The sequence below is a fragment of the Drosophila guanche genome, unplaced genomic scaffold (genome assembly GCF_900245975.1).
Source record: "Drosophila guanche unplaced genomic scaffold, DGUA_6, whole genome shotgun sequence".
Taxonomy (NCBI): Eukaryota; Metazoa; Arthropoda; class Insecta; order Diptera; family Drosophilidae; genus Drosophila; species Drosophila guanche.
In genome coordinates this window covers 6,318,610-6,346,242 of record NW_022995747.1, presented here as the reverse complement: position 1 = coordinate 6,346,242, position 27,633 = coordinate 6,318,610, and the positions used below count along the sequence as shown (strand labels likewise).

Sequence of the window (27,633 nt, the reverse complement as noted above, 5' to 3'; positions counted from 1 at the left end):
CGAAGGACATTTCCGGTAAAATCAATAATTGTCCGTGAGGATGCATCCCCACACACGACTTTCCACATTCAAATCGATTTCAATTGATTGCCAAACTCACCTTTTGGATAAATATTTAAAGTTTTTGTTGTTCCACTTTTTGGTATTTCACTCAAATTAGTTTTTAGATTGCTTTTTTAGCTGCTGCTGAACAATTTTCAAGCTGTTTTTCTCCTTCACAAAGTGAAACAAGAAAGATTGTAATTAAATTTTGTTCGATTTGGTTTTACGAAACATTACAACACCCGTTACACCGTACACTGTACACTGTGATTGTGGCTGATAGCATGTCGGTCTGTCCGTGTGCGTGTGCGTGCGTATTTGACTCTCGATTTTGATTAGAGCGAAGGGGAAATTAATGCAAATCGATGGAAAATACACAACAACTACGTAGAGCTGATGTCTGTCGCCTATTGATGTCTGGGCCGTCAGGGGCAATGTCAGTCCTGCATATTTGTTGAAAAATCTATTAAATATTGTAATTTTTTGCCATCCGTTCTATTGTTCGAAAATTGAATGGAGGGAACAGGTCAGAATCGGCCAGCACGCATGGCTAACTAGTTTTCAGCCAGCATTCAGTTGAATTCTGTTGCCCAAATGGCAAACAAAACGCCCACCACACAAATAATAATAATATCGCCCACTCATTAACAACAAAAAATGTATGAAGCAATAGAGAGCACACACACGCACGCACCACAGATAACAACTGACGAAAGAGACTTGCGTACCGTACCTTAATCAAATAAACGTAAGAACAATCGCTGTTGGCCAAAAACTGAATAGTTTTTTTTTGTTTGGTTGTACCTTTACGCGAACGACTTGAACTTCGATTCAACCACCACAATGTGAACGCTCTACCGACCGACGTTTCGCGTTTTAAAAGCCGCAGCAGACTGCCTGCTTTTGAATATTGAACATGAAAGAGACATGAACGGACGTGCACGAACGTGCACCAGAGCGAACTCGTGTGTGAGCATTTTGCGGTTCGTTTCGGTTCGGGCATACGAGGCGCATGAAAGCCGGCAGTGTACAGCGGTGGTGGAAGCGGAGAGGAAACAGCTGTTCGTGCGGAGCTTTCGAACATCGAACATGGAACATGTTGGGACGTTGGGGCTTCTTATCAGTTGGCTGAAGCATGCTCCAACTGCAATGATAAAAGGAAACTTTTTCATGGGGTAAGAACAGGTCTTAGGTCAATAAAGTAAGCTTTTATCTCTGTTAGAGGATCATCTGTGATCTTAACTTCTTATATTTTGTATCTAAAATATCTTCAAGTAAACTCACTAATCTTTCTAACATTCTCAAATCTTCTTTAATTCTAAACTTGACTTTGATGGTGTCATTTGGCACTGAGTCACTTGTGACAATCCTAAGTGGTACGCAAATCATCTGTACATGTGTTTCCGTTCAATATTCGGCCACTGATGACACAGTCACAGAATAATAATTAATTTTGCAAGACTCTGGCCCTCTAGGCGTGACTCAAAAGCGAAATGGGAATTTCTAATTTCTGAAATGACCAAAAGATGAGCAAATATCTACAATAAAAGAGAGAGAGAAACAAAAATTAAATTTAAATATTAATTATACATTTTGCCTTAACAATTGGTAGTGCTTTTCATGCTCCATTCTCTCTGTACATGTCCTGGCCTCAAGGATACTTTGCCCAACCACTTAAGCGGTTCATCAATAACTGCGTGACTGCACTCTAGCCTCAACTGGCTAATAAATAATTCAAAGCTACTCGAAAAACCAATAAAGAAGAGGCAAAACGCAAACGGGTTCATTTCCTGCCCTTAATTCGACCGAAGGACGAAGTTCTGGTAGGTGTAGTCCGAAAAAAGTTCCATAATTCATTTGGCGACGACCAACAGAAACTATACCAATTAATTAATACAAATTATGAAACGGAAAGCCAGAAAGCGAGAGGTCGGAAAGGAAATGGCCAAAGCCGCTGAGTTATGCTCACGGAGAACGCATTTCGCTCGCCTTTGAAATGTCCTTGCAATCCTTTCACGACGCCGACCCAAATACTGGCCAATGCTTTGTGTATTGGCCACGAAAAATGCAAATTCCTTGAGTTCCAGCCACTGAGCCAGAGAGCCACTTGCTCCACTTAAGCTCTAGCTTCGTGTGTGGGAGTTGTCCCTATTGATTTAATTCCCAGTGACGCAATTCTCGTGGAGAGTCGCGTCGAGTTGAATGTGCCACCGTGGCTACGTATACTCGTAATCCTGCAGCGACGGCGACCCCAAGGGGTTGTTTGTGCCACGCTCTTTTTCGGCGCTGCTTGGCAGACACTATGCTGTGTGTTTTCCCATTAGCTTGGAGGCGCCACAATGACTGCGCATAGTTTTATGGTATCAGTTTTTATGTGTGCTTCTGGCATTGTCATTGCTGTTCCCTGCCTTTTCCTTTTGGCTGTGTAATTGATATACATTTTTTGGGTCTGGTCTCCTTTCTGTGTTTGTGGCTGCCACTGCAGCTGGGGTCTTGACCTAGACAATTCTTGGTCTCTGCTTAGATTTCCATCAGCAGAAAGGTCAGTGCGGCGTATTCTCAACATGTAATGCAGATGGATGGAGATCCTAAAGAGATTACCCCTCATTTGCATAGACAAATGAGTAATAATTGTTTGGTCATTCATTAATCATGCTAATACCCGTAAAACACTTTTAAGATGACAATCGAAATGAGTCAGGCAAGGAGGAGGTGACCACAAAATCCAAACTCTCAGCAAATGTTGACTAAATTTCGACCGCTGGCTAATAAATATTAGTCAACATTTGTTGACTTAGCAGAGTGTGTACGTTCAGCCTTATTGGTCTTTTGCGGGGGGTAGCCTGAGAGCGGATGGGGAAATGGTCAATGACATTTGGGGGCAGCAGTTGCAAGGTTATGGGGAATATATCGACCGTCCTCCAGAAATTTCTCAAGTTGGAATCATAATGGAGTCATAAGGTCTAGCATTGTCATCCTATATACAATATTTAGCTAGAATTTTGCTGGCAAATATCGCTCGAAATCGCCAACTGAGTCAACAATGAGGTAATGCCAGCTCGAAACTCAACTTTAGTATCTCAGGGGGAGGAAACATAACATGGAAAATCGTTTGTTTTTAACAAGTGAGCGGTGCACTTGGACTCGACACCATGCTGATAAGACAATTGCCAGTCTTTGTACCACCGTCTGACCCACTGACTGATTGACTGGATTGCAAACAGTCTATGTCGACCAACTTATGAGGCATTTAATCAGCACTAACAGAAGTTGCGAGCCACTTTAGCCCCACACTTGCATGGCGTTGCACTTCCTTAATGCTCCAAGACAAACATCGGCAATTGTAGCACTGCAGCACTTCTCGAACTGGGAAATATCACAGAAGGGAGAGGGGTGTGAAGTGGGTGATGCTATGGAGTATCCATGTTACGTATATTGTTGCGAATTCCTTAATTAATTTCGATTGCTTTTTTAGTGACACAAAAACGTCGGAAATTCACCAGTCCCCAGAAGATTGCCAATTCTTAAATTTCGAACATCATAAAATCATAAACATTAATTGGTGAAAATGATGATTGCAATTTCCATGAAAATACTCTGCCAGAAAGTCCCAATATTTTCGATGGAGTTTTGAATAGTCTTTTGAGGATAAATATATAAAATTAAGCAATAAGGAGATATTCTTAAATCAAAATGTGTTACTTGTATAGGGTATAAATGAACATATATATCCAAGACTATTCTTTAGGTCGGAGCTATCATGTGGAGGAGTTATGAGAGTTTAAAAAATCAACCGAAATCGTATCCTACATCTTACATCTCTACATCTACGTGAATGCTTACATGTACTATACATTTCTCAGTGGCGCCAGTTCCACACTGCTGATACATGTATTTTACGTACCTTCGACACCAGCCATATAGTATGCTTCCTAAAGCGGTGATTTGAATGAAAAATTCAAATAAAAATTTGTAAAATATAAGGTCATACGATACACAATCCAATATAAAGGAGTATTTATAATAAGCCAAATTGATTCTTCAATCGGAATTGATTATTGTTTCAGTGTTCCGAGTCTTTGCAGAGCTAGTAATATAATTTAGGACTGCGGTATATTTTTGGTATGTTTTTCAAAATGAGACGTAATATTTTGGCATAATTTTGAGGGTCGGGCGATATATTGTATCGATAATTCGGCGGTCACACTATTTCAACCACGAGATAAAATAAATAAATAAGAAATAGGCGGGTTTTTATCCAATTAAGACAAGAATGGAAGGCGCCAATGTACTCGCGGACGAGCTGATGCGGCGTCTGAGCGATGGCGGCACCTTGGGTAAGTGGGGGAGCAGCGCAAGTCGCTGCAACATGCGGACGCACCTGTTGTAACAAATTTCTCCGTAAACAATTAATTTCAGAGGAGGTGATCGACAGTGAGATGTTTGAGAAGACACACTTTGCGGACGCCGATGACATTATCGTGGTGCACATGGACATCAGGGAGCCACTGACGGCACTGAAGTAAGAGCAGCGAGCCCCATGCAACGGTGGCACATGGACAGCACTGACGAAAACGTTTCTTCTTCTTGCTGTTACAGAAAACTGGTCGAGGACAAAATTGATGTGGAACTTAACTACTATTCGTTTTGGCTGCAGGATGCCCAAGAAGTGAGTGCTGGTCTCCCAGAGTTCCCGCTGCTAAATCTTTTTCTTTGTTGCAGCTCGAACCGCACAAGAACCTTGTGGATCAGTGTGTCAAAGGCGAGGGTCTGGTACAGATCAACGTTCAAATCCAAACCATACAGAAAAGAATCAACATTGTGGATGTCCTAAAGCCCACGGATGACGCGTTGGCCGATCAGGGGCCAGAGGAGACCACCTCTACGTCGGCGGCGCAGCTCTCGCCACCCGATTCATTGAGCGTCGACGATTCACCCAGTGACAGTCCCGTGAAAACGGAGAGCTTCAAGCGCAAGAGACCGAAGGATGACTCTGAGGAGGAGTCTCTGGAGCCTGCCAATAGTGTGAAGCCTATTCTCAATTGGGTGCTGGACAGCAAGTTCAAACGGGAGCAGGCGCGTCTGAATATACCCGAGGTGGCCAGCGAATGGACGACGGCACAAGTGAGCCACTGGCTGGAGTGGGCCGTGAAGCAGTTTGAGCTGAGCGACATCAGCATGAGCGACTGGCACATCAACGGCAAAGAGCTGTGCGCATTGACACACGAGGAGTTCTCCCAGAAGCTGCCCCATGATCCGGGCAATGTCTTCTGGACACACCTGCAGCTGCTGAAGGAGTGCAACTTTGTGTCCGTCATTCACAAACAGGCCGAGGAGCTGCGGAAGCCCAAGCAACCCAAGATCACGATTCCCGCAAGTGTGGCTGCGGCAGCAACTCTCGAACAGCGGATTATGAGAAAGTCCTACCAGAGCGTCAAGAGTACGGATTGTGAGTAGACGCACTCCCAAGCCAAGGCCTGCCCTCTAATTTATGTATCATCCTCTTTATAGCCGACAGTTCTCCTGCTCCACAAAGTCCCACAAATTACACCGCAGTTGGTTCCGGCAACAATGGCCAGGTGCAGCTGTGGCAATTCCTGCTCGAAATACTCACAGACTGCGATCACTCTGACATCATCGAGTGGGTGGGCACCGAGGGCGAGTTCAAGCTCGTGGAGCCGGATCGCGTGGCCCGCCTGTGGGGCGAGAAGAAGAACAAGCCTGCCATGAACTATGAGAAGCTGTCGCGCGCCCTGCGCTACTACTACGATGGTGATATGATCTCCAAGGTCTCCGGCAAGCGGTTTGCCTATAAATTCGACTGCGATCTGAAGCTGCTGATCGGCTACGATGCCCGCGAATTGTCGCGGCTGGTGAACGAACGGAAACGATCATCCGAGAGCGCACAGGCACTGGAAGCCTTGAGAGAGGATACATGACAGGCCGTAGTTGCAGTCAAGATAGAGCCCGACGACATACTCTGGAAGTATGAGGAGCCTTAGCGCTGGCCACAAGTGTCGGCAAATGGCGGCGCCTGGTGGATATTAATACAAATTGTTAAACATTTAATTTTCTTTAGGCACATGAATTTATTTTCCATTTTGTATTCACTAAGCATTATAATCTCTGTCTATTTAGGCGTAGGCTCTAGCTATAAGCATACCATAGAAACTACAGCTAAATATCTTTACTTTAATCATTATCATTATCTTTATCTGAATGGTATCTCTATCTATATCGTATATGGTAGTATATTGAATATTGTTCGTTACATGAAGTTTGCGATTTTTGTAAAATCTATAAAAACTAAATTCATTTTCCACGCGATTTCCATTTGCTTTTCCATTCGCCTCCACACTCCTCCTCCTCCTCCTCCTCCTCGTGCAGGCATCGTTTTTGTTTTGTGTTTTGTTTCTTTTGTGATTTTACGTGACTAGTTTTTATGCTTGCTTAACTGATTTAACTAAACTAAACGTGGACATTTAGCGACTGCAGCTAAATGGCGTCTCAGTTTGCTTGTTCGATGATCAATGATGACGATGATGATGATGAAGCTTTGTGTTGATGGCCTGGCGGAATGTGCACGCAAATGCTGCTACCTCCCCACAGCTGAAGCAGACGCTAGACATGAACCGTGTAGCGTCGTCAGCCAGGATTAATACTTCTTTTGAGCGATTTGAGCGTGTGCGCTGCTGCAGCGCCTCTACAGCTCTGTGGTGATCTCGTCCTGCGGTCGAAAGCCCAGCTTGTAGAACTCATCCTCCAGCCAGAGCGAGCTGGCATTGAGATCTGAAATGAGATTGCCGCTCTTCAGCGTATTGAAGCTGCTGCCAAAGGGATCCGAGGCGCGCGGCTCCTCGAACTCGTGCAGGCTGATCAGCGATCCGAACAGATGCAGCTTCTGCTGTGCGGATGCGCTGCTGTTGCGATCGCCCGCCAGCAGATCCCCGGCCACCCCCTGGGGCGCCGACGACACTGGAGTCACCTGCTGGTGCCTGAAGATGCTCGCCTGCGACTTTTTGTTGGGCGCTGCATAGAGCACCTCCTGGTGGCCGCCACGCAGCCCGCCAACGCCGCCATGCGAGGCCTGGAAGAAGTCAATCAGTTGGCCCACCTGCGGCTTGTACCGCTCCAGGGCCTGCTCCGACCAGGCGTGCAGCCGCGACCAGTCGTGCGGCGGCGTGGGAATCAGCTCGATGGGACGATTCAGCAGAATCAGCAGCTTGGCCAAGTCCCGTACAATAGGGCGGTACGAATTGGCCGCCGCCACCTCGCCGGACAAGTAGAGCTTGCGGATCTGACGCCGGGTGTCGTTCAGCATGGCCAGAAAGTACTCCGCATTGGGACGCATCTCGTTCAGCTGCCGCATAAAGTCCGCCCGGTCCATGGTGTTCTCATTGATGAGCTTCTGCTTGACGGACTTCCTACGCCGCTTGCGTCGCACCAGCATCACGGCCACGGCCAGCAGGGAGAGGCACACGAGAAAGCCACCAAGTAGACCAGCCAGGGCGGCCATCAGCGGTCCAGAGTAGCCATTGGGCACACAGACGCGACCCATGAACTCTGTGTGCGCTGACCACTGATCCAGGTAGCCGGCGGGGCATTGATCCACGCACTGGCGTGTGTCGGTCACCAGGTACATGGGGCACTTGATGCAGCCGGCCTTGTTGCAGCGCAGGCAGTGGGAGCTCGTCGATGCGGGGCAGCCTGCAAGTACAAACGGAGAGGGAAAACTGGGTTAGTCACGCTGTGGGTCACTCTCTGTCGTCGTTGTCGTTGTCGTTGTTGTTGTTGTACCCCCAATTAGTGCTGATCAGCATAATTGTACCCTAATTTGCATAGGAGCTGCTCCCACAGACAATTGTCCACGTTAATGCCCGTAAATTAAATCTTCCATAGACTTCCCGAAACATCTAAATTACACTGAGCAACCAGAATCGGTAGCTATCAGCCCAAAATCAATATTTAAACAAAGTTTTTCCAAGTCCCAAGCGATCCCAAGTGATCACATATCCCTAAGAATAAGAAAATTCTTATATTTATCCATTAAAAGTAGAGTTTTTCCCATAAAACTTGTTTGCTGTTTAGTGTTTTCCGATCCCAAGCCACTTAGTTCTCTTAAGGAGCTTATGAATACCAATTAACCCGTTGAGAGATCGCCCATTCATTCCATTTAAAACATTTCAGAACTCAATGTTGGACTTTAAAGTTTGTCAACAAACACAGCAAGCAGCTATGACTATGCTAATGAACCATAACCACACCACATGTGATGTCTGTTGGGGCGTCTGCCTCTGCTCTACTCGCTGACAGGCCACTAACCATTCCTTCAGCCCATCTTGAAACATCTCTATTCAGTGTGGTTGCTTTTTCGCTGTAACTCTCTGACATTTCTTTGTGTGTTTGTGGGGAAATTCAAGGTAAGGCATCGTGTTTGACTTTTGGTTTTTCATAAACAACATTAGCATATGGCGATCCGCCTACTTGTGCCGCCCCGTGTCCAATCTTCTGCCCCGCCTCCAACGTCAAAGTGTTGGGCAAACAGAGGGCTACATATTCTAGGAAGGCGGCAGAAAGTTCAACATGGTCCAAACACACACACTGCAGATAGTACACTGAGCCATCGGGCTAAAGCCCGTCGTCAAGATCAAAAGTTTTTAGAGCCGCCGCCGCCACTGTGGTCGCGTATGTGTTGTCAACATCGAAAAGACGCCGTGAGACTCCCAAACAGCTCCACCAGAGCTCTCCATCTTTCGCTATCTGGACGGGCCGCCTGGCCTGGCCCATTTATCTTGGACAAAAGTTTTTGATTTCCAGCCCCCAAAACCTCACATGAGAATGAGATGCGGGAAGAAACAATAACATTGCACCACGTACGCTTCCTGGGGCCCCGGCTCATTCGATTGCAATGCAGCACTTGGCGTCTCCTGCCTCTGTCTGCGTTTCAGGTGGCTCTCAGCATCGTCGTCGTCATCATCAATGGCATTAACTTGTTTATGCGCTAATCAGACACACACAGCCCCCGGGCGGGAGTCCACGATTGAGGATCACCTTGGCCATGGCCATGGCCATGGCCAATTCCCAGGCAATAAGAGCTGCATGGCAGCTCCAGACTCCAGACATCGGGGATAATCAGATGTAATTCGTAATTGATATTGTTCAGTGCATTTCTGTCTCTCTGTCTGTCTGTATTTATGGGTCTCTGTTTCTTCGGTGTCTCTGAAACGCGGTATTCCTTCTGTAAAACCCTCTTTATTCCTTCACTTCTCTCATTCGGAATGGTCTCGATCTGGTTCTGGTTCTGGTTCTGGATTCTGTATGCTCTGGGTCTCTGTTCGGGGCGTGCAGTTGATCAATGATAATTGGTTATTAAATGGAAGATTGCCTTTATTCCGCCTGTCAATGCTGTCTACCACTGCGTGGCTCCTCTCTTCTTTTACGAGTAGTTGGCTCATGTAAATGGCCTGGTGCTGTGATCGAATCGATATAAATAATGATATCTCGATTGGTCCTCAAAGGATACCAATCTCAATGATACACACTCGTATATGGCTAAAACAATTTGTCCAATGGAATAAATGCATGAAGATCAGCATGAGAGATTGAGATTGGCTTAGAGAACAAATCAGAGAAGTACAAAAATAGGAAAATACGAACACAGATTCACTTAAAAGGAGAGACAAAGATCAAGATCAATCTCTGGGCAATTACAGCAACTGACAGATTCCTAATCCATGGACATGTCCATGTGTATCTGCCATCTGCAGGAAATATTCATCAAATGAACATCACTTATTATCTCGAAATTATTCCATTATCGATCGTTTGAAGAATATTTTTGAGGCCAACCCCATTACCCATTATCATTATTGATTCCTCCTCGACCCAATCATGGATAAATTTCTCTTCACCTTCACGTGTGCCTCTACCTTCTGGTGCTTCTCTGCCAAATGATTAACTAAATAAGCGGCTGCGGGTCTTAAACATGACATTAAAACTGTGATGACTACAACTATATTTACGTCCATCATCATCATGATCATCATCTGGTAAGACATTTTTCAACTTTCTTTTCTCTCAGAATGAGTCGGAGAATCTGCCAGCGAGCCTAGTAGCCATCAGAGCCACGAGTTTTGGGCTTTTAGCACCAAATATCTAGGCGTGTCGAGTAGATACAACAACAACACAGTAACCAGATAATCAAACAACAAATTACTTTCACTCACAACAAATAAACGAGGAAGGCAGCGGCAACAGCGACCGGGCGACCGTAAAAACGAAATAAAATGTTTATCGGACAATCACAAATGAAAACGAATGAAACACGCATAAAGTAGATTCATTAGATCACTTTATAATACTCGTATATCTAGATAATTGACTCAACTCTGACAACTGGGCTGACTGTGGTTGGGTGGGGGACTGCGGCTCAAGGTCGTTCCAAATCAGAGAATCCCACAGCAACACAAAAAGCTGACAAAATGTGGAGCTCTCTCTCTCTCTCTCTCTCTCTCTCTCTTTCCTTCTCTCTGTCTGTCGTTGCCGATCGTCAATCGCTGATTGTCATCCGTCGTTTTCCAGCATAGACAATGGCCCCCTCGTCAATGTCATGGCTGTCAGAGGGGCGGAGTAGCAGCAGTCCCATGGCTTACACAGGGTAAAGGGGTGTGGCAACTAGTGGGGGCAACACTTGGCTCTCGTTTGTCAATTAGGCATTTGACATTTGCATAAATGTTTATGCAAAAACAAAAGAAGAAACGAAACGAAGCAAAACAAAATGCCAAAGAAAACAGAAAAGGCAACAGACAAGAGTTCTATGCAATCGACAAACAGAGCAAATAAATAGTAATATGCAAAAAAGAAGCCACTATAATTTATGAGGCATTTCCGGCCACAACCCTTGCCCCATCCCTTGTAGGATATTCCACCAAAAAAACAATACAGAATAGGCATAGTTTCGATGTTCCAACTATTCAATAACCTTGAAGATCAATTCCAAATGATTTATACGTTAACACATGGCTCATGTCATGCGGCAGCCCCTAACATATTATGGTTGGGTGGCGCTCGAGCCCTTATATATAGTCATTCGAGTCTGTGCCGAAATGGGTTTACCAACTCCAAACAAGCCTTTATTATGTTTCTGCCAACAGCAGCAGCAATTCAATTTCCTACAGAAAGAAAGCCTTTCCCCAAAACGCGAATTAAAGGCAACAACTGAACCCAAAGGGAATTTGAGGCAAAACAAAAGAAAAAGCAGAACAGCCATGCCTGGACGGGGCCCTGAGCAAATGGCGTTTATTAAAATAACGGTACTTAAGTGCGCCCTAAGCAAACTGCAATCGAAGTTAAGACCAGCCCAACATGCAACATGCAACAAAAACACAAAAATAACCACAAAAAAAAAGGCCAAAACAACAAAAAACTTGAGCATGGGCGGGTCTCGGAACAACGGGAAACATGCCACACAGCAAAAAGCCCAGCACCGAACGGAGCACAGAGAAAAAAGACATTTAATAATCATTTTAGGGAGCGTGAGGGGGGGCAGGGAAAAACAGAACAAAATATGGACCATAATAATAATAATATGGGGAGACATCAAATTTTTGATCTTCCTAAGAAACGAAAATTGCTTAAGCAGGCAAAAGTTTTCAAAGATTCTCCAAGATGAAGCCCTTGGATAAGCAACACTCGTAAATATGCAGAGAATTACAAAATCAATGCACAATTCTACAGAAAAATAGCAGCAGAAGCTCTTTTTGTCTTGACAAAAGTTTAAGATAGAATTTCACAATCTTTGTGAATTTAAAACAAATTTTGCTGCTTTAGTTATACTTGTAAATGGATAATGCTACAGCAATATTTATTAGAGCTTTAAAGTAATTTATTGCACAATTTTCGAATCAAAACGACAGAAAAACAATTGTTTATTTTCGAATGTACTTCCATTTGTATTACCAGCACATTGTTTTCCACTCGAACTTTAGTCTTTTCATCTCGATAGCCGTGCCTTTTCGTTGCCAGATTTGATTTGATTTGATTTTGTTTCGAGTGCTGCTGGTATCCATTCCATGATGCACTTCAACACACCCCAAAATATATGTATAAGTTCATGAACTTCATAAATTTGTGGCTACTCATAAATATATCTGAGTACATTTATTGTGAGGAGAACGATTCATTGGAGCAAGGAGCGCCGAGAAGTGCTTCCATGGTGTGCTTTTTAATTGCCAATACATTTCAAACACGTCAAACGCCAATTTATTATGAATTATTGTTTTGGTATTTATTTTTATTTTCGGCTAACAAACGTTTCCTTATTTTTTTTAGATTTTTGTGCGCTGCTCAAAACTCATACAACAGACAGCCAGGACAGATGGATAAAAAAGAAAAAAAGATTTTCGTATTTTTTTGATTTCAAACATCAGTTCGATTTTTTGTCATGATTGTCACGATTTTATTGCTGGACAAGACAGCCCTGCCAAGACTCTGAGACTGAGCCGCTGAGACTCTGGAGACTTCTACTTTGACTTCGATTTAAAGTCTGAGACTTTGGAGACTCTTAACAGCACACAAATTTGCACAAAGCTCAAAATTTTGTTGTAGTTTTTCGATTTGCCGTAGCCACAAAAAGTAATTAAAATGCAGCTGACAAAACAAAGTTTGTCGTGCAGACAGAAACATTTAACATGCAATCGAAAAACACCGATTAATCGTTTATGTATGGGAATATTCTTGAAAATTAAGTTGCAATTCTGATGAATATTATTTTCAAATAAACTTCCCTGGAATGCCCTGATCTTTCTATGCCACTAATTCTGTAGTTTTCCATTGGTTCGTTCTCACATTTTTGCCTAATATTTTTTGTATTAATATCTGCCAATTAATCTTCATATTTCACAGTCCAACTATTTCCTACACACATTCCACTAAAAGTTCCACTCTCCTGTTGTCTTTGATCTCCAAAAATTTCGTACAACTCGTACAACCCCCAAAGAATCGGAAACACCAGGCTCGTACATTTTGTTCAGCCGGCTAATTGCCGGCGACATGAACACGAAGTGGATTTATGACCAATGCTTTTGGGCATGTGGCCAAATTAACACCTCAAAAGTCACCGAAGTCGGCAAAGTTTCCTTCTGCCAATGAGTGGACTATTGCGGTGACAGATATCGGGAAAACTGATTGGAAAAGCGCAAACAATTTGGTGTGTGTGTGTGTGTGCCGTTTGCTGTTACGTTTTAGCCAAGTTGTTTGGCCAGTTGCCGCCAATTGGCAACATGTTTTTTAGCCATAAAAATCAAATTTACAACTACAGCTGTCGATTGTGCACTGCGCTGACATTTTCTGCTGTTTTTTTTTTTGTCCAAAGTAGTTGTTAGTACCCTCAATCGGGAGGAGTGTTAGAGGTTCGAGCATAAGTTTTGGAATTAAGAAAAGGAAGCAAAGAAAACATGTAGCCATGAGCCATGATCAAAATCTAATCGAATCGAAGGGGTACCTTATAGTTAGAGTATCTGTAGCTGCGTTTCCTTTTTGTTTGGCCTTTCTTGCCACTTCTTTGGGTTAATTTACTGCCCAATGTGCGCTCGTGCTCGTGCGTTTGCCAGACACGGAGTTGGAGCCCACTTGGAGTCGCCTTTTGGTCTCTTAATTGCTGGGGCAGCGCGAATAACTTGACATAAATGCATGGCTGGGGTTTAATTGTTTCATGTAGACGCAAGTTCCTTGTAGGCATTCGCTCTGTCCCCCTCCCCTTCCCCTTCCCCACTGGCCCACACAGACAGGGCAAGGGCAAAATGTTCTTACGTGGAAAAATTGTTTAAGCAAATATTGCAAATTAAATTTGCTTGCAAGTCACAAAAGGCGACGCAATCGACGACCCACTGATATTTGCATAATTTCTAGATAGGCCACACACACGCACACACACACACACACACACACCTGAATTTGCATTTGCATAATAAAGAGATATTCCAGCGATAGGCAGACAAGTAAATAAATAAATTAGCAAAACTGCAAATGGAAATGCAAAAAGGAAAAATACACAAATAGTTGTAAGTAGTAGTCGTAAGAATAAGCGATAATAATGACAACTTTTGAGTTGACTTTGGCATTGTAACGTCCATTGATTGCTTGATTGAGCGGAAAGGAGACGGGGGAAAACTACAACGAAATTCAATCAAGAGGCGAATGGGTGGCAGGGCGGGCTTAACAGTTATGGTTTATATGGGCAAACCCAATAAGGAAATGCACAGCTTGTGTGGGTCATCGTAATCCCACCTCAACTTCATAACGCGGTGTCTCCCATAGCGAATTCTACGAGGCAGAACTTTATGTGAATATTAAAATGAAAAATCATCCATGGGAGAAAGTTTCCAAAACATTTATCAGAATTTTTCGTTGTAAAAAATATCATCCAATCTTGCCACTCTCTGATACAATTTAGGGTATATTCAGGTAATATTTCTCTACAAATCCTTTTCCTTTTTCCAACACAATTTTACCTTAAAACAAAATGAATTTTCTATTCTGCAATTTCAAGATTGAACACCCATTTTTTAAGATATTTCAGCATCATTAAAAAAAGCTAGCCCTAAGCCATAATAGCTGGAAGACTTCATTGGAAATCTTTGCCCTAAAATACATCATTAAAATAAGTACTTTGGCTCATTAGAAAAAATACCTTTAAGTAATGGACTTTTGGTTCGTTTAATTAAATTTTAATGCCACAGACCCAGCAGGCAGCCAAAAATAGAGAAATGGTTTGGCTCTGAGTGAATATTTCTGGGAGAATTCTTTGCAAAAGAATGTATAGAATTCAACAAAAAGAAAAGGCTTTCAGTTAATAAACCTTTTGTCAGATGTTTTTAGACTGATTAACCCACAAAAACAGCCATGGACTGGCAATCTGTGTGTCAGGAATCCAGTTGAGCGTTAGGACATGTGTTTTCTATATACAGATGTGACCTTTGAAAGTAATTTCACAGATTTAGATTACCCACAAACGTTTGTCGGCTGTTCATCAGCAAATGCCACCTAAATTCCATTGATATATTGCACAATTTCTAATTCCATCTACCATACAACTATAAGTCTACTTAATTTTGCAACATTTCAAGTAATCTGATAGCCAAGACAGCCAACACACTGGACGCATTGGGGTGGTATGCGTCAAAATGCAAAGCCGAATCCCCGAGCGGAGTCAACGTCTAAGCCAATTAGCCAGAGAGTGACTCCATGCTGATTAGCATGACGAAATGTCGTAGCATTTTGTTTGGTGGAGCCAAAGGAAAGGAAACAACAAGGCGAACGCAAAAAATTGCAAATAAAACATGCTGCCCCATGGGGTGGGTGGAGTGGTGGGGCAAGAGAGTAACAGATACCACGAAAATCCAACAGAAACACACACAAAAACAGCAAAAGCCAAAAGTTCAAATGGTTCAAAAGAGCTCGGCACAACGCCGTACAAAAGGCAAAAGGCGGTTTACATCAAATAAAGTCATTGATAGATCAGGATATGGCCAAGTGGGTAGAGAGGAGAGAGGAGAGGCACGTATCTCTCTACATTGGGGAGCTCTGTGAAAACAAATACCTGTAGAGTGAGCGCTGAAATAAAATGCGACAAAATCTGCCGCAAAAGTTAAACACAGGCCACGCAGAGAGACAGACGGAGACCGGTCCAACAAAGCGAACACCGTGGACTGCACAACGGACTTGCGCAATCCCCGCCACGCATGCGCAAGCACTGGCAAACCCCCCCAACCCCAACCCCTTTCCACTTCCTCCCCGCCCAAACGGTTGCACTTTTCGGTCTGCAAATTGGCCTAAACGCTGACTGCCTCGATAGCTACAAAACGTGGCAGCAATGCTGCAGTAATGCTGTGTGTGCCTCTCTTTCTCTCTCAGCTTCTTTCTGTGCCACATTCCGGTTTCGTGTGTTTATCAATTAATTTGAATTTATTCAGAGGCGTTTAATGTTTTCAATGATATTTCTTGTTGAAATGAAATCTAATGAAGTTGACAGCTCCGTTGGCTGCTCGTTTGCTGCTCGTTTGCTGCTCCGTTGGCTAGTCCGTGGGGAAAGTGCCACCCGTGATAATGAGGCGGAAAGAAACCATTGCTGAATAATTGCACTGGCAAAAAAAAATGTCTCTAACGAAATGAAATCTTTTTTTTTTTGGTCATTTAAATTCTTGTGTGTGAGAAATATAATTGAATATTTTGTATGGAAGAGGCACAGCATGGGGAAGGAATGACTGATAGATACAGTGAAAGCTGCGTCTTCCTTTGATGGGTAAACACTCTGAATACAAAATCATTGATGATCGCGATAAGCGATAATATTTCGGAGCCATGAGCAACCGAAGAGAATGGAGCAACACAATGCAGAAATGCACAAAAACAAACGGTTGTTTAAGCCTCAGAACGCAGCAACAAAACATGTGCTGTACGCCCAAAGCGAGATCAAGCGATAAAGCAATAAACCGTGAGAGAAGCTTAACGTCGCTTACTCTCTTTGCTCACCACTTGACACCTTTTGAGCGCTTATGAAAAGAGAGCAGCGATACATACCGAGAGCACTGAGAGCGCATTTTCTGAAGGTAAAAATGTTATTGTGGAGGTGATACAAATATCAATATTAAATATGAAATCTATTTAAATATTTTAAATATTTCTATAATACAACCCCCTCCAGCTCCTGTGTCCCCTAACACTGTCTTGGAAAATCTCTTGACAAACGGTAGCTACAAATTTTATATTTACAACATGCCACCAAAATGAGAGTAACAACAGACAACGAGCCAGCGACAGCTTCCGTAATTTCCAAAAGTACAATAAGTACCCTGGGACTGCCACAAATGAGTCGAGTCATCGATTGATGGACAGGGGGAACGGCGAGTGGACGCTGGGGAGACGTCTCCCCACTCGTACAACCATGAAACATGTTGGCACGAACAAAGTCCAGCCAAAGACGGCTGCCAAAAGGTACACCCGGCGCAGACATGTCGCTTGACTTTCTTTTTAAGGTCGGTCGGTAGCAGCGTGCGGCTCATTAAAAAATATTTTACGTCTCTCACTCGTTGCGGGGCGGGGGAACTACAGACTGACAGGCGAAATAATTAAATTTTTGAGCGAATGATAAGCGGCAGAGGAGAAATACTCGTATAAACTGTAACAAATGCGTGGAAAGTTGCATTTGCCACTGGTTTTCCACTCATCATATGCATATGCAACCCAAGGGCCTGCTGATAGAGTGTCAATAATGTAGAGGCTGCAGGCAGCCGACAGCAGCTTCCACATGTCACACAAATCAAATCAAACAAAAACCCGAGCCAAAGAGTACTTGACCGAATTCCACTGCCAGACAACGAACAAGAAAAAAAAATCGAACAAGCAGCAGCTGAAAAATGAAAAACCCCATGAATATGCACCGGCTGCCACACGACCACAGACAGAACTTGCAACTGCCACACGAACAACCACGTCATGTGCATAATTATGCCCAGTTTTCGAGCTGAGAGGCAGCCTTCACTTGAGACTCCCTCTCTTGGCCACTTCTCCTCTCTCTCTCTATATGGCTGCAAGATCTTCGTGTGGATAGCCTGTAATTTGTAAATCAAAGAAAACTCTGACTTTTGGACACTATATTCGACAAATTTGTTTGGATAATGTCAAAGTTTATCCAGCAAGAATTTGGTTTCTTTGCGGAGATCAAAGTATCGTAAAATATTTCTTTAAGGCAATTTAAGCTTAAAGAGATCTAGTTCACCCAAAACCTCATCATCCATTAGGCTTTCAAAACTGGAATGACAGCCCTTAACCTCTTCTAACTCAACTGATGAAATCACACTCAAAAGTGCATTCATTCATTATCCGTTTAAAGTTGAAGCACTCAAGAAAACATGAAAAACAAAGCTAAAGATCTTCCAAGATTTGTTGTATTTCAACTCGTAAAAGAAGAACAAAAAGCTTTGCATTCCCATTGCAGTTCGAGCCGATACCCGCATGGAAAACTATGAAGTAAAAATAAATATTTTCACACATGTCAGCAAATATTTCGTTGTCATGGTTAAAGTAAAAGACAACACCAATACCAAAAGATATGTATGTACATATATAAGCTTGTACTCCTATATATGTTTGATCATAATCTGGCCAGCAAACACGACGACGTCACAATGTCGCCACCATATGGGGAGGGACAGAGGTGGAGTAGCTCCGCTCCAGTGATCGTGCCTCCAAAGACGGCGCAAAAATATTGCAAAAATCGTGCAAAATAAAGCAAACACACATTGCGGCTTACATACATATGTGGAAAACTAGGAAAATGCTTCCTTGAAAGGTACACACGATTGAGTGTGTGTGTGTGTGTGTGTGTTTGAGCATGTTTGAACAATTAATTTTGCTTTTTGGTTGGGGATTTTCCAGATGAAAAGTCTGGCTCTGTCGCACCAGAATGCGGGCACAAGACGCTTGAGACTTGAGAGAGAGATACAAAGAGAGATGCCAGTTTGTATTTTATGGCTCTCAACATTGGACAAGTATCTGAGAGGATGATCATCGCTATACTATAATGCTGATGCTGATGATGATGATGACCATTTTGGCTTTGAAGTTCTGTTGGAAAGTCCAACGACTGAGTGCCGGGCTGGCCTGGCTGCTGCTGCTGCTGCAATGCGGATTTCAATGGAAAGGCAATTTGATGACGCCAATAAAATGCGCTCAAAGGCAATTGATTGTTGTCGACGCGACCACAGACATGAGCTTCTAATGGCTCGCAAAGCCCCCAGTCCACAGTCCGCAAGTCCAGATCGGGCGACCTCCAAGAAAGCCAGAAAGCCAGAAATCCACAGCCATACCCATAGCCAAAGCCACAATAAACCGCAGCTGCATTTTGAGCCACACACACGACAAGAGTCGACAGCCATTCCATGGACCACAGCTGACAACTCCAGTGCCACTTGAGCCTTCAAAACTTGCAGCTTGAAGTGCATTTTGAACAAACACACAAAAAAAAGAGCAAGAGCATAAGAATGCTGCAGTGGAAGAGGGAACTCAGCCAAAAAAAATACCCTGCAAATGACGCTTTAGATGGGAGTAGAAGTATACGAATGAATAAAAAGGTATTTGTCCAATTGTAATTCACTAATGAGAAAATTGTACAGCGATTGAACATCATTACCACAAATGCCGTTCAATACCCGATGCCCAACATCCCCCAATCACTCTTTTAATCCCAGGGTACGCTTCACACATCATACACACACACATAATAAATGCTCCACAACAGACACCACACGAGTTCGAAAGCACTCTTCGGAGAGGAGCACTGAAAATATGAAAAATACTTGAAAGATGCATCAACCTTTATTTCTGTGTGTTTGTTTTTGTTGTTTCGGCTTGGCAGTTTCAGCTCAAGGTAATGGAAGTTTCCGATTTGGTAATAATGAAAAATTAAGTCTAGGCCTGCGACCGCATAATACCAAAAAAAAAAAAAGTCTGAACTGAATTCCTGCCACAACTTTCACCCCAAAGAGAAAAAAAAACGAATAGTGAAGAAAAAAGCTTTCGAAATTTGACTAATTAATGATGCCCTGTGGAACATGCGTAGCAAATTTAGGTGTCAGAATGTGTTGCAGCATGAAAACATGTTGTAGAGACAGCCTGCTGCTTGTTACTTGTTGCTGGCTGTTGCTTGTCGCCGTACATTTTGAGTGCAGTAGGTCACTCAGTCATGCAGTCAGTCAGTCACGTCAGTCAGTGGAACTGGGCGTGGTGTCGTTGTCTATATTGTTAATACTGTTAAACCGTAGCCGGTAGACTGGAAATTTTGTTTAAATTGAAACACCCACGCGACTGCAGCAGCAAGTTCCACAACAGCAACAGCAACAGCAACAGAGGCAACAACTGCAACAGCGGCAGCAACATTAACCACACTTGTCAGAAAGCTAGAGAGCGAAACGCAAATGTTTGAACACATGTCTGTCTATGCAAATGTAAATGCAACCCACAACACAATTGCACTTTGAACGTGGCTTTTAATTACCCAAAAAACAAACGACAGAGAACAAAAAGTTGCACGTTGCACAGAGTTCGGAAGGAGTAGAAAACGGGATTTCAAAGTGAGCGGTAGAGACAGGCTGCAACAGAAAAAGTAACAACCTTGCCCAAAAGCCCAAGCCAAAGTAAATGTGCAACTTTTTTGGGTGGCTTTGTACCTTGGTATAGTGGTACGAAGACTATGCAACGTGTCGATGCCTTTTTGTACTTGTTTGCTTACTACAATTTAAACAAGAATTGTGTGAGTTTTGTTAGAGCTGATTTAAATACGTTTCAAGCAATAGTTGCTCAAAATATAGACAGCCTCTCTTCATGTACGTGACCGTTTCTGTTACTAGTGTCGCGCGACATGCGGAAGCGCCCGTCGTTTGATGGTCTGAGTTTCAGTCTGTGTTTTGTGTATACCAAGCTTCGTCTTCGTGTATCTTGGGTCTATTTATTATGCAGTAATTATTATACCCGGTACTCGAAGAGTTCCTATAGCGAATGCTTCTATAAAACTTGAACCAAACTTTCCTTTCTCCTATCTTTGGAGTCATCTGTGTTTCGTAGTAACTTTCAACTGCTTTTTACAATTATAAAACATTTAAATTTAGAAATTATAAAAATTATGATTGCAATAAATTTAATTTACCCAAAAAAAAAACGTACAATTTATTATACAATTTCCACCACTGTAGAGTAGAAGGTCTTTGCTGAAAGTGTGCTTTTAAAACCACACACACAATCCTCAACAGACACCAGTCCCATGCACCCCTCAGGCCGCTCTCTCATCATCATGCGCATGCGCAGCGGTCTGCAGCCAAGCGGAAATGGCCGCAAACTGTGGCAATAATTGCAATCGCACGTCGACGCTGCAGCAAACAGCGAAATCAGTGCCTGAATCAAACAAAAATTACAAATTTCAATTAGAGTTGATTTTTCACTTTTATTAATTTGGGTCTGCGTTGGTGCAGCCATGAAAATAAACCAAAAATTAGCAGAGGGCCCCCACAAACACAAGAGATTTAAAGGGGGCAAATAGGGGGAATAGGAAATTGCTGCTGTCAAAATAATCTGTGGCACAGAGACACAGCCACAGGGACAGAGGCACAGGCAGCTTGGAGTGCAGCGCAAGTGTCATTCAATGACATTTTTATGATGGACATAATAATACATTTTCATAAAAATATAACATTTTCATTTTATTCGTTCAATGATTATGAAATTTCCGCCGGCAAATTGGTTAAAAGTCAAGCTCAAAGATTACTTTCGGATTGGGGGGGGCACTTTAATGGTGCAGTCCAACTTTCAACTGCATTTTGGCCAGACTGTGGCTATGGCTTTGGCTTGAAACGGCTTTTGCTTTGAGCCAAACGCACTGACATGGCAACTGACATGGCATGTTTTGGATTTGTGGCTTTTCGCTTAAGCAACTTAATTTGAATATGCTTTTGGCACTTGGCTAATGAATACTTTTGCAGTATTTTTAGCTTTTCCTTATGGCTATACTTGCACTAAGTCTAGCTTCGGTAGCGGGCTACCGCTATGCTTTTTGAGGAAAACCAGCGAAAATATGTAAAAAAAACCAACAATGAACCACATTTTGCTGTAAAAAACACCAGCATTTCATATGGAAGTCTAACAGCAAATCTTCGCTGGCTTTTGCGTGTAAAATTCGATTTAAATATTTTTGCAAAACTTCGACATTTACCGTCCGCTTAAAACATAACGTGTAAAAGCTCCGTAAAACTCCAGAATTCCATTTGGAAAATACGTTTACCTGCAATGACAAGAAACGAAAAACAAATATTAATTTTGAGAAATGGAAAAAATGTAACCTAGGGCCGACCCCACATTTTTAAGCGCTTCGGCAAGGGGTATACAATTTAAAACAATTTGCCAGGGTTGACACCCACATCGAGTTATCTCTGGCTAATTGATTGGGTTCAAAAAGTTGAAGAAATAATGAAAATCAATTGGGGAAAAAGTCTCATTTTGGGGTCAAGCGCGCGCTGCTGTGGCTGCTGCCTGACGAAAGCAAAAATCAACATGAAAAGAAATCGACATTCAAACATATTCAACAAAGTTGCGAAAAATTGTGGAAAAAAAAGATTATTTTTACAGTTAATTGTTATTGTCGTCAGATGTTGTTGTTGTTGTCATTAGCACGCCAATTTAAAGCTATTCATTCATAAATTGTTGGGTGGTTTTGTAGTGATTTTGCAACTCATTGGGGCGCCTGATTTAGCTATGGAAATGGTTATCGGTTATTGTTTATTGGTTATTGGTACTCGTATTGCCATTGAAACATGCCCCAAAAAAAATAAAATGTTCAATCAAAAACGCATTACATCAATTTCTGATTTTCAATTTATAGAAATCAACAGGAATATGTACACAGAGTACGAATACGAGTACAGAGCATTGCGCAAACATTCGTAAACATTGCGTGACATAATAATTTTTAATTATATTTCATCGGCACGCCGGCTGTCGTCTGAAAATGAACTTGAACTCTGGGTTCAGGCTGTCGCGAGCATGAAATCATGCGTAAATTCTGTCAAATTGTTCATAAATAATCAATAAAAGTGGGTGTTTGTTCGAATTACTTCTTAACGGTGCTGAAATTTATATGAGGGGGACTCGCCTTTGGGACTCTGGGAATTTTAGAGACCATTTCTAAAATTAATTGTATTCTGAAATATTCCTATACTTATTACAATTGAAGGGTTACCAAGCCACTCTGGGGAAGACTGAGAGTTAGAGAGAGTCGAACAGCTACAGAAGCGTCATGAACATCTGTTCCAAATCACAATACCCCCACTACACATTTCTAATGCTCAAGGGGAACTCTGCCCGACTAATCGTAGTATTATTCCTCTCATAGTCATCTTCCATTTAGAAACAATTCAACGATTATAATGATGATTCAACAGTCAAAAGCTTCATAAAGATGTTTAATTGAATGTAAATCCCATTCGTAGCTTCTTCTTTTTTTCTTTTTGTTGGATTATTTAATTAATTTTCAGACACCTTTTCATTGCCTTTTCCACTATTTTTCCTTTATCCCACACATACTTAAAATTCCACTTGTTACGCTTGGGGCATACGAGAGTATGCCGATCCCCAAAATGGAAACTTCCAAAAGTCATAAAAAAGTGAGTAGAAACAATACAAAAGTTTACAGGTTCATTGCTCTGCTGCTGTCTCCATTCGATTCAAGGGTATCTCTCCAGAGGTGGATGATTTCCCACAAATGTTCTAGGTATCAAAAGTTTTTATTATGCTAATTCTGCTGATTATCAAGTTTGTCTTTAAGTTGTTTCTTCTGTAGATGTAGATTACAGTATGAGATAATTTGAATATAATATATTTTTTGATAAGGCCTGCCTGCATTTAGGTCAATATCTTTGAAAGCTAATAAGAGTTGAATACGGGATCAATGGGTTATCTTGAATGTGTGAAGGAACTCCTATGGATACTTGTAAAAATGTACAATGTACATGCATAATTTGTCTTAAATATGTCAGAGATTAAGAGCAAGGGGTATTAATAGTTGTCGAGTCAACCTTGGAAATGTCAAGCAAGAAGCAAACAGAAATAGCGACGAGCAAAGCAGAGTCCCGTTGGTTGTTTCCTTACGCTTCGTTCAAGTGTTTTGTTTTTGCTGAGAGCGAGATCCCATGCCAGGCAAAGGTGCGCATTGTTGTTGTTTTTGTTTGCTGCTGCTTCTGCTTCTGCAGCGACAGAGCAATAGATGGTTGGACAGATAAGGAATTGAAGAAACGAAATGTGCATGGGCTGCGATGAGCAAAGCTTGAGCAGGAAAAGGAAAACACAGAAAGGCAGAGAGAGAGAGAGAGAGTGAAGAATTTGCGCAATGCGATCAACATTTTCATACCCTGCACTCTGCACTGCTACGGGTTAGGTACATATGTTTAATCCAGTCTGCAGCTTTAAATTCATAAATAAGATCGAAAGTAATTCAGAAAATGCTCTGCTCAAATATGCACTCACTCCTTCTCCATAAATTTCCCAGTATTCCCAAGGCAATCACACTCCCTCCCCAGTGTCGTTCTTGCTACATTTTATGACACTCTGGAGTCTGGTAAAATAACAATGAGAAACACACTGGATATTAGTAAGAGAGCTTGAGCCATTAGTCACGATTCCAGTGTATTATATAAATCCACTTGCAGTGGAACTCAGAGCCCAGCCCAGCCCAAGCCCAAGACTTGTTCACGTTCTCTCACCCGACTATTGAATAGTCAATGAATGCAAACAAATACACATCTTGGCTAATTGCCACGCTCAAACAACTGCTCCCCCATCATAATCATTATCATCATGATTTCATCATTAAATCATTTCAAATTGTAGCACTCTGGCAATGCATTCTCCAGGGGTTTCTCCCCCGAGATCGCTCGAGATCCGCCCGTAAATAATGGCAGGCCAAAATGAACTTGATTTATTGTACACTCAATTATTTAAGCAGAAACGAAATAAATATGATTTCACAACAGTCTCTTTTTTGTTTATGGCCAAAATATTACAAAACTGATCAGCAACAAATATTTATGGAGGAAATGAGTGGAATACCGCCGCCGAGCACCGTTCAATGTCATGCGGCGTTTGTTTAAATTGAATTTTCGTATCGCGGTATCTATAAGTATCTGTGGCCTGTACATGTATCTGCAAGTATCTGTATCGCAGTCTCTGGTTTTTCTCATCCATATAAATTGAGCAACGTTTTTTCGGGCGTGTAAAGGGGCAATCATTCTCGCCAGCAAGTGGTGCTGGTGGTGGTGCTGCTTCCACGGCTCACTCCTTCTTCAGTTTATGTGGCACATCCAACGAAACGAATCCATTTTCCATTGCATGGCCTTTAATTAAGAGGCTCGCCAACATTTAACGGTTCTTTGCTTAAGCAAATGCAAGCAAATGCATAAATTGTTGGGTATTTATAAGATCCATGTCGAGATCCAGAAGCCGATTAGCCCCAGCTCCATGCAACAGTTGCACTTGCAACTTAGCGGCATACAGTTGGCAAAATTGAAATGTTGCCTTTAAATAGAAGAGGGAAAACAAGTTTCGCGAATAGAAATCTAAGAACCAGCTTCTTCCTCGCTCACTGGTTGACATCAAATCGAAACAGACATAATCTGTGGCAATTCTAGAATTTATGTCCCCAGCTGCAAAGTCATTAATGTGGCATTAATACACGCATATTCATTAATATTCTCGCAAAAAGGAAACTCAACTTATGAATTGACAAATCGATTATGCAAATTATTTTGCTTAAGGGATTTTTGGTAACATTCTTAATGATTTCCTTAAAGGTTAAATGTTTTTATAGATCAATTTATAGAGAAATTCTAGCAGGAATAGAAATTTTGTTGTTGATTTTATGGAGAATCAGCGATGACGTTTTTTGAGAGCGTTTTCTGTAAAAGGTTGAATTGTTTAATATTTTATTCAGAGACACTTAATGCCAGAAATATGGACTGACTTTTATGGATCTGCTTAGTTTATTTAAAGAACTTTTCAAGATTTGCCAACATTTCTTTTATTTTAGCGTAGAATATGAAACAATCAAGATTTTTGTTATGTCCGATACTCGTTGTATATAATAATTACACATTTCATTAGAAAGAACATTCTGAAAGGCTTTGAAAGTGTGATTAATAACGAATTTCTGTGAAATTATTAGATACAAACTCGTACACATGTGTACCCGTATCCATTAATTAAATGCATATTCAATACAAGTTCAATAAGTCGGGTGAATAATTACCAGTTTGCCTTTAAGATATTCCCATAAATCAACGACCTGCATGAGAGTGTAACCTCTAAGGTAAATATTCTCACAAGTACAGATACAAAAGCGTTTAGACCTCAGTGTAGATTTTGCGAACACTTTTTTGCCGCCTGCACCATGCGCACACACACATTTTCTGCTGAACTTGCGCCTGGGAAAACGTTTTTCTTGTACTGCAGATTGTGGGGCAACTGCGGCACCAACTAGGGGGCACCAGCCAGAGTACGTTCTGGGACACTGCCGCCTTGCGGCAGAGACCTGTCTTTGCAATTTATGCACATTTTATTGGCATTTGTTTTGCTGGGGCTTTTGGCCTCATGAAAATTCCGTTTCCAAATAATTAAACACACATTTTGTTGTGTTGTGTGTGCTGCAATTGCATTCTTTCGATGGCCTGTTCTCCTTTTCGATGGCTTGTTGTTGTTATTGGTTTTCGAATAGTACGCTCCGCGTCCCACAAACATTTCAAAATTTAATTGAATTAAATTGTTGATTGAGGCGTTGAAAATGAATTTTCATTGCGCGAAGCACTCGCTGCCGCTATAGACAGATCGGACATTGGATTTCCCCAAGTTGATTTTCTCGTTCTCCTCGTTATTGCTGCTGTTTATTTGGATACCCTTGAAGAGAGTATGAAGATGGCAACATACTCGAAGAAACTGATTGTTTGTTTTCAAATAGATATCTAAAACGAAATTTTTCAGCAATAAAGGGCCAAAATATTCTATTTATGTTAAAGGGTATATAATTCTTCGACTTTCGAATCTTAAATTCCTATACTGCTGTGCTTCCTTTCAGGTTTTCAGTTCTTGTTGGTTCAATGAGCCAGCACTGTGTCAATCAGAGTTTTGTTTGGTGGAAACTAAAGCAGAAATAGAAGCGGAAATTGGTAGACTAACGAAAATTCCAGCGACTGCGACCAAGGCACGTAGCGACCAAGAAGTGGTAGCCAAAGCCGCAACATAAATGAAAACTTCCGCCTTGAAGATGGGGGGAATGAAAGAAGCTGAATCTTGGCCCAAAGATGTAGACAGCAGCGTAGACACAACTTGGCTTTAAGGTGGAAACGGAGGCAGAACTTGGCTTAAAGTCAGAGGCAGATCTTGACTTAAAGGTGGAGACACGAGTGTCCAAGGTAGGGGCAAATCTGTGGCCAAACCCTTAACTACCTGCTAAGCATTATCATTTAGTTAATATCTCTGCCAATGGCTTTGGCCAGTGTTCCTTTTGTTCCAAGATAAAGCTTAGAAATTCACGAAAAATTCTCCAAAATATAACAACAGAAGAGACTTCTTCTTCTTTGGCCAAGAACCAGTTTCTTCTTTTTTTTTGTGGCCAAAAACAAGTTTGGGTTTTCGTTTCGTTTCAACTTTTTTTCCTGCCAAAAGTTGTGGCTATTAAAGCGTCGAAGCGCCGAAGTTTGCAGCTGCCTGGAAGCCCCTGTATGAAGCCATAAATGCAAAGAAATTTCTTTAGAATGGAAATTTTTGTGGGGTTTCGGAAAGCAGCAGGCTGTGGCCACATCTGTGGCAGGGGGCAGGGGCAGGGGGTAGTGGCAGTGCCACACTTTCCAAATTAGTTGGCAGTTCATGTAAAATTAATTTCCGCAAAAATGCAAAAGTCCAATAAACTGTTGCAAGCTGCATCTGGCAATGTGGCTGTCCCGACTACATGCCACTGCTCCTCCTGTTGCTGCCTGCCTGCCTGCCTCTGCATGTGGCACA

General features: G+C 42.2%; 3 protein-coding genes across 5 annotated transcripts in view; 1 reads left to right on the top strand and 2 right to left on the bottom strand.

Moving 5' to 3' along the window:
• LOC117582903 (aminopeptidase N) overlaps positions 1-934 on the bottom strand; it is a 30,410-nt gene extending 29,476 nt beyond the window's left edge. For 2 of the 3 annotated variants that reach the window (XM_034270995.1, XM_034270996.1), the window contains exons 1-2: positions 776-932; positions 101-213 (exon numbers count right to left, since the gene is read on the bottom strand). The gene's annotated coding sequence lies outside the window, so the exon portion shown is untranslated. Of the gene's footprint in view, positions 1-100; positions 214-775 lie in introns of all 3 variants that reach the window. The other variant, XM_034270994.1, reaches the window with a different exon arrangement.
• A 3,288-nt stretch (positions 935-4,222) lies between these two features.
• On the top strand, positions 4,223-6,229 carry LOC117582995 (DNA-binding protein Ets97D). The gene is made up of 5 exons (XM_034271144.1): positions 4,223-4,379; positions 4,462-4,564; positions 4,642-4,711; positions 4,765-5,491; positions 5,554-6,229. The coding sequence occupies exons 1-5, from the start codon at positions 4,316-4,318 to the stop codon at positions 5,979-5,981; spliced, it is 1,392 nt and encodes a 463-aa protein (XP_034127035.1). The 5' UTR covers positions 4,223-4,315; the 3' UTR covers positions 5,982-6,229.
• The window catches only part of LOC117582996, a 33,964-nt gene continuing 12,445 nt past the window's right edge, over positions 6,115-27,633 (bottom strand). Inside the window, exon 3 of the mRNA XM_034271146.1 lies at positions 6,115-7,749. Coding sequence (XP_034127037.1) covers positions 6,746-7,749 — 1,004 coding nt within the window. The 3' untranslated portion in view covers positions 6,115-6,745. The remainder of the gene's footprint in view (positions 7,750-27,633) is intronic.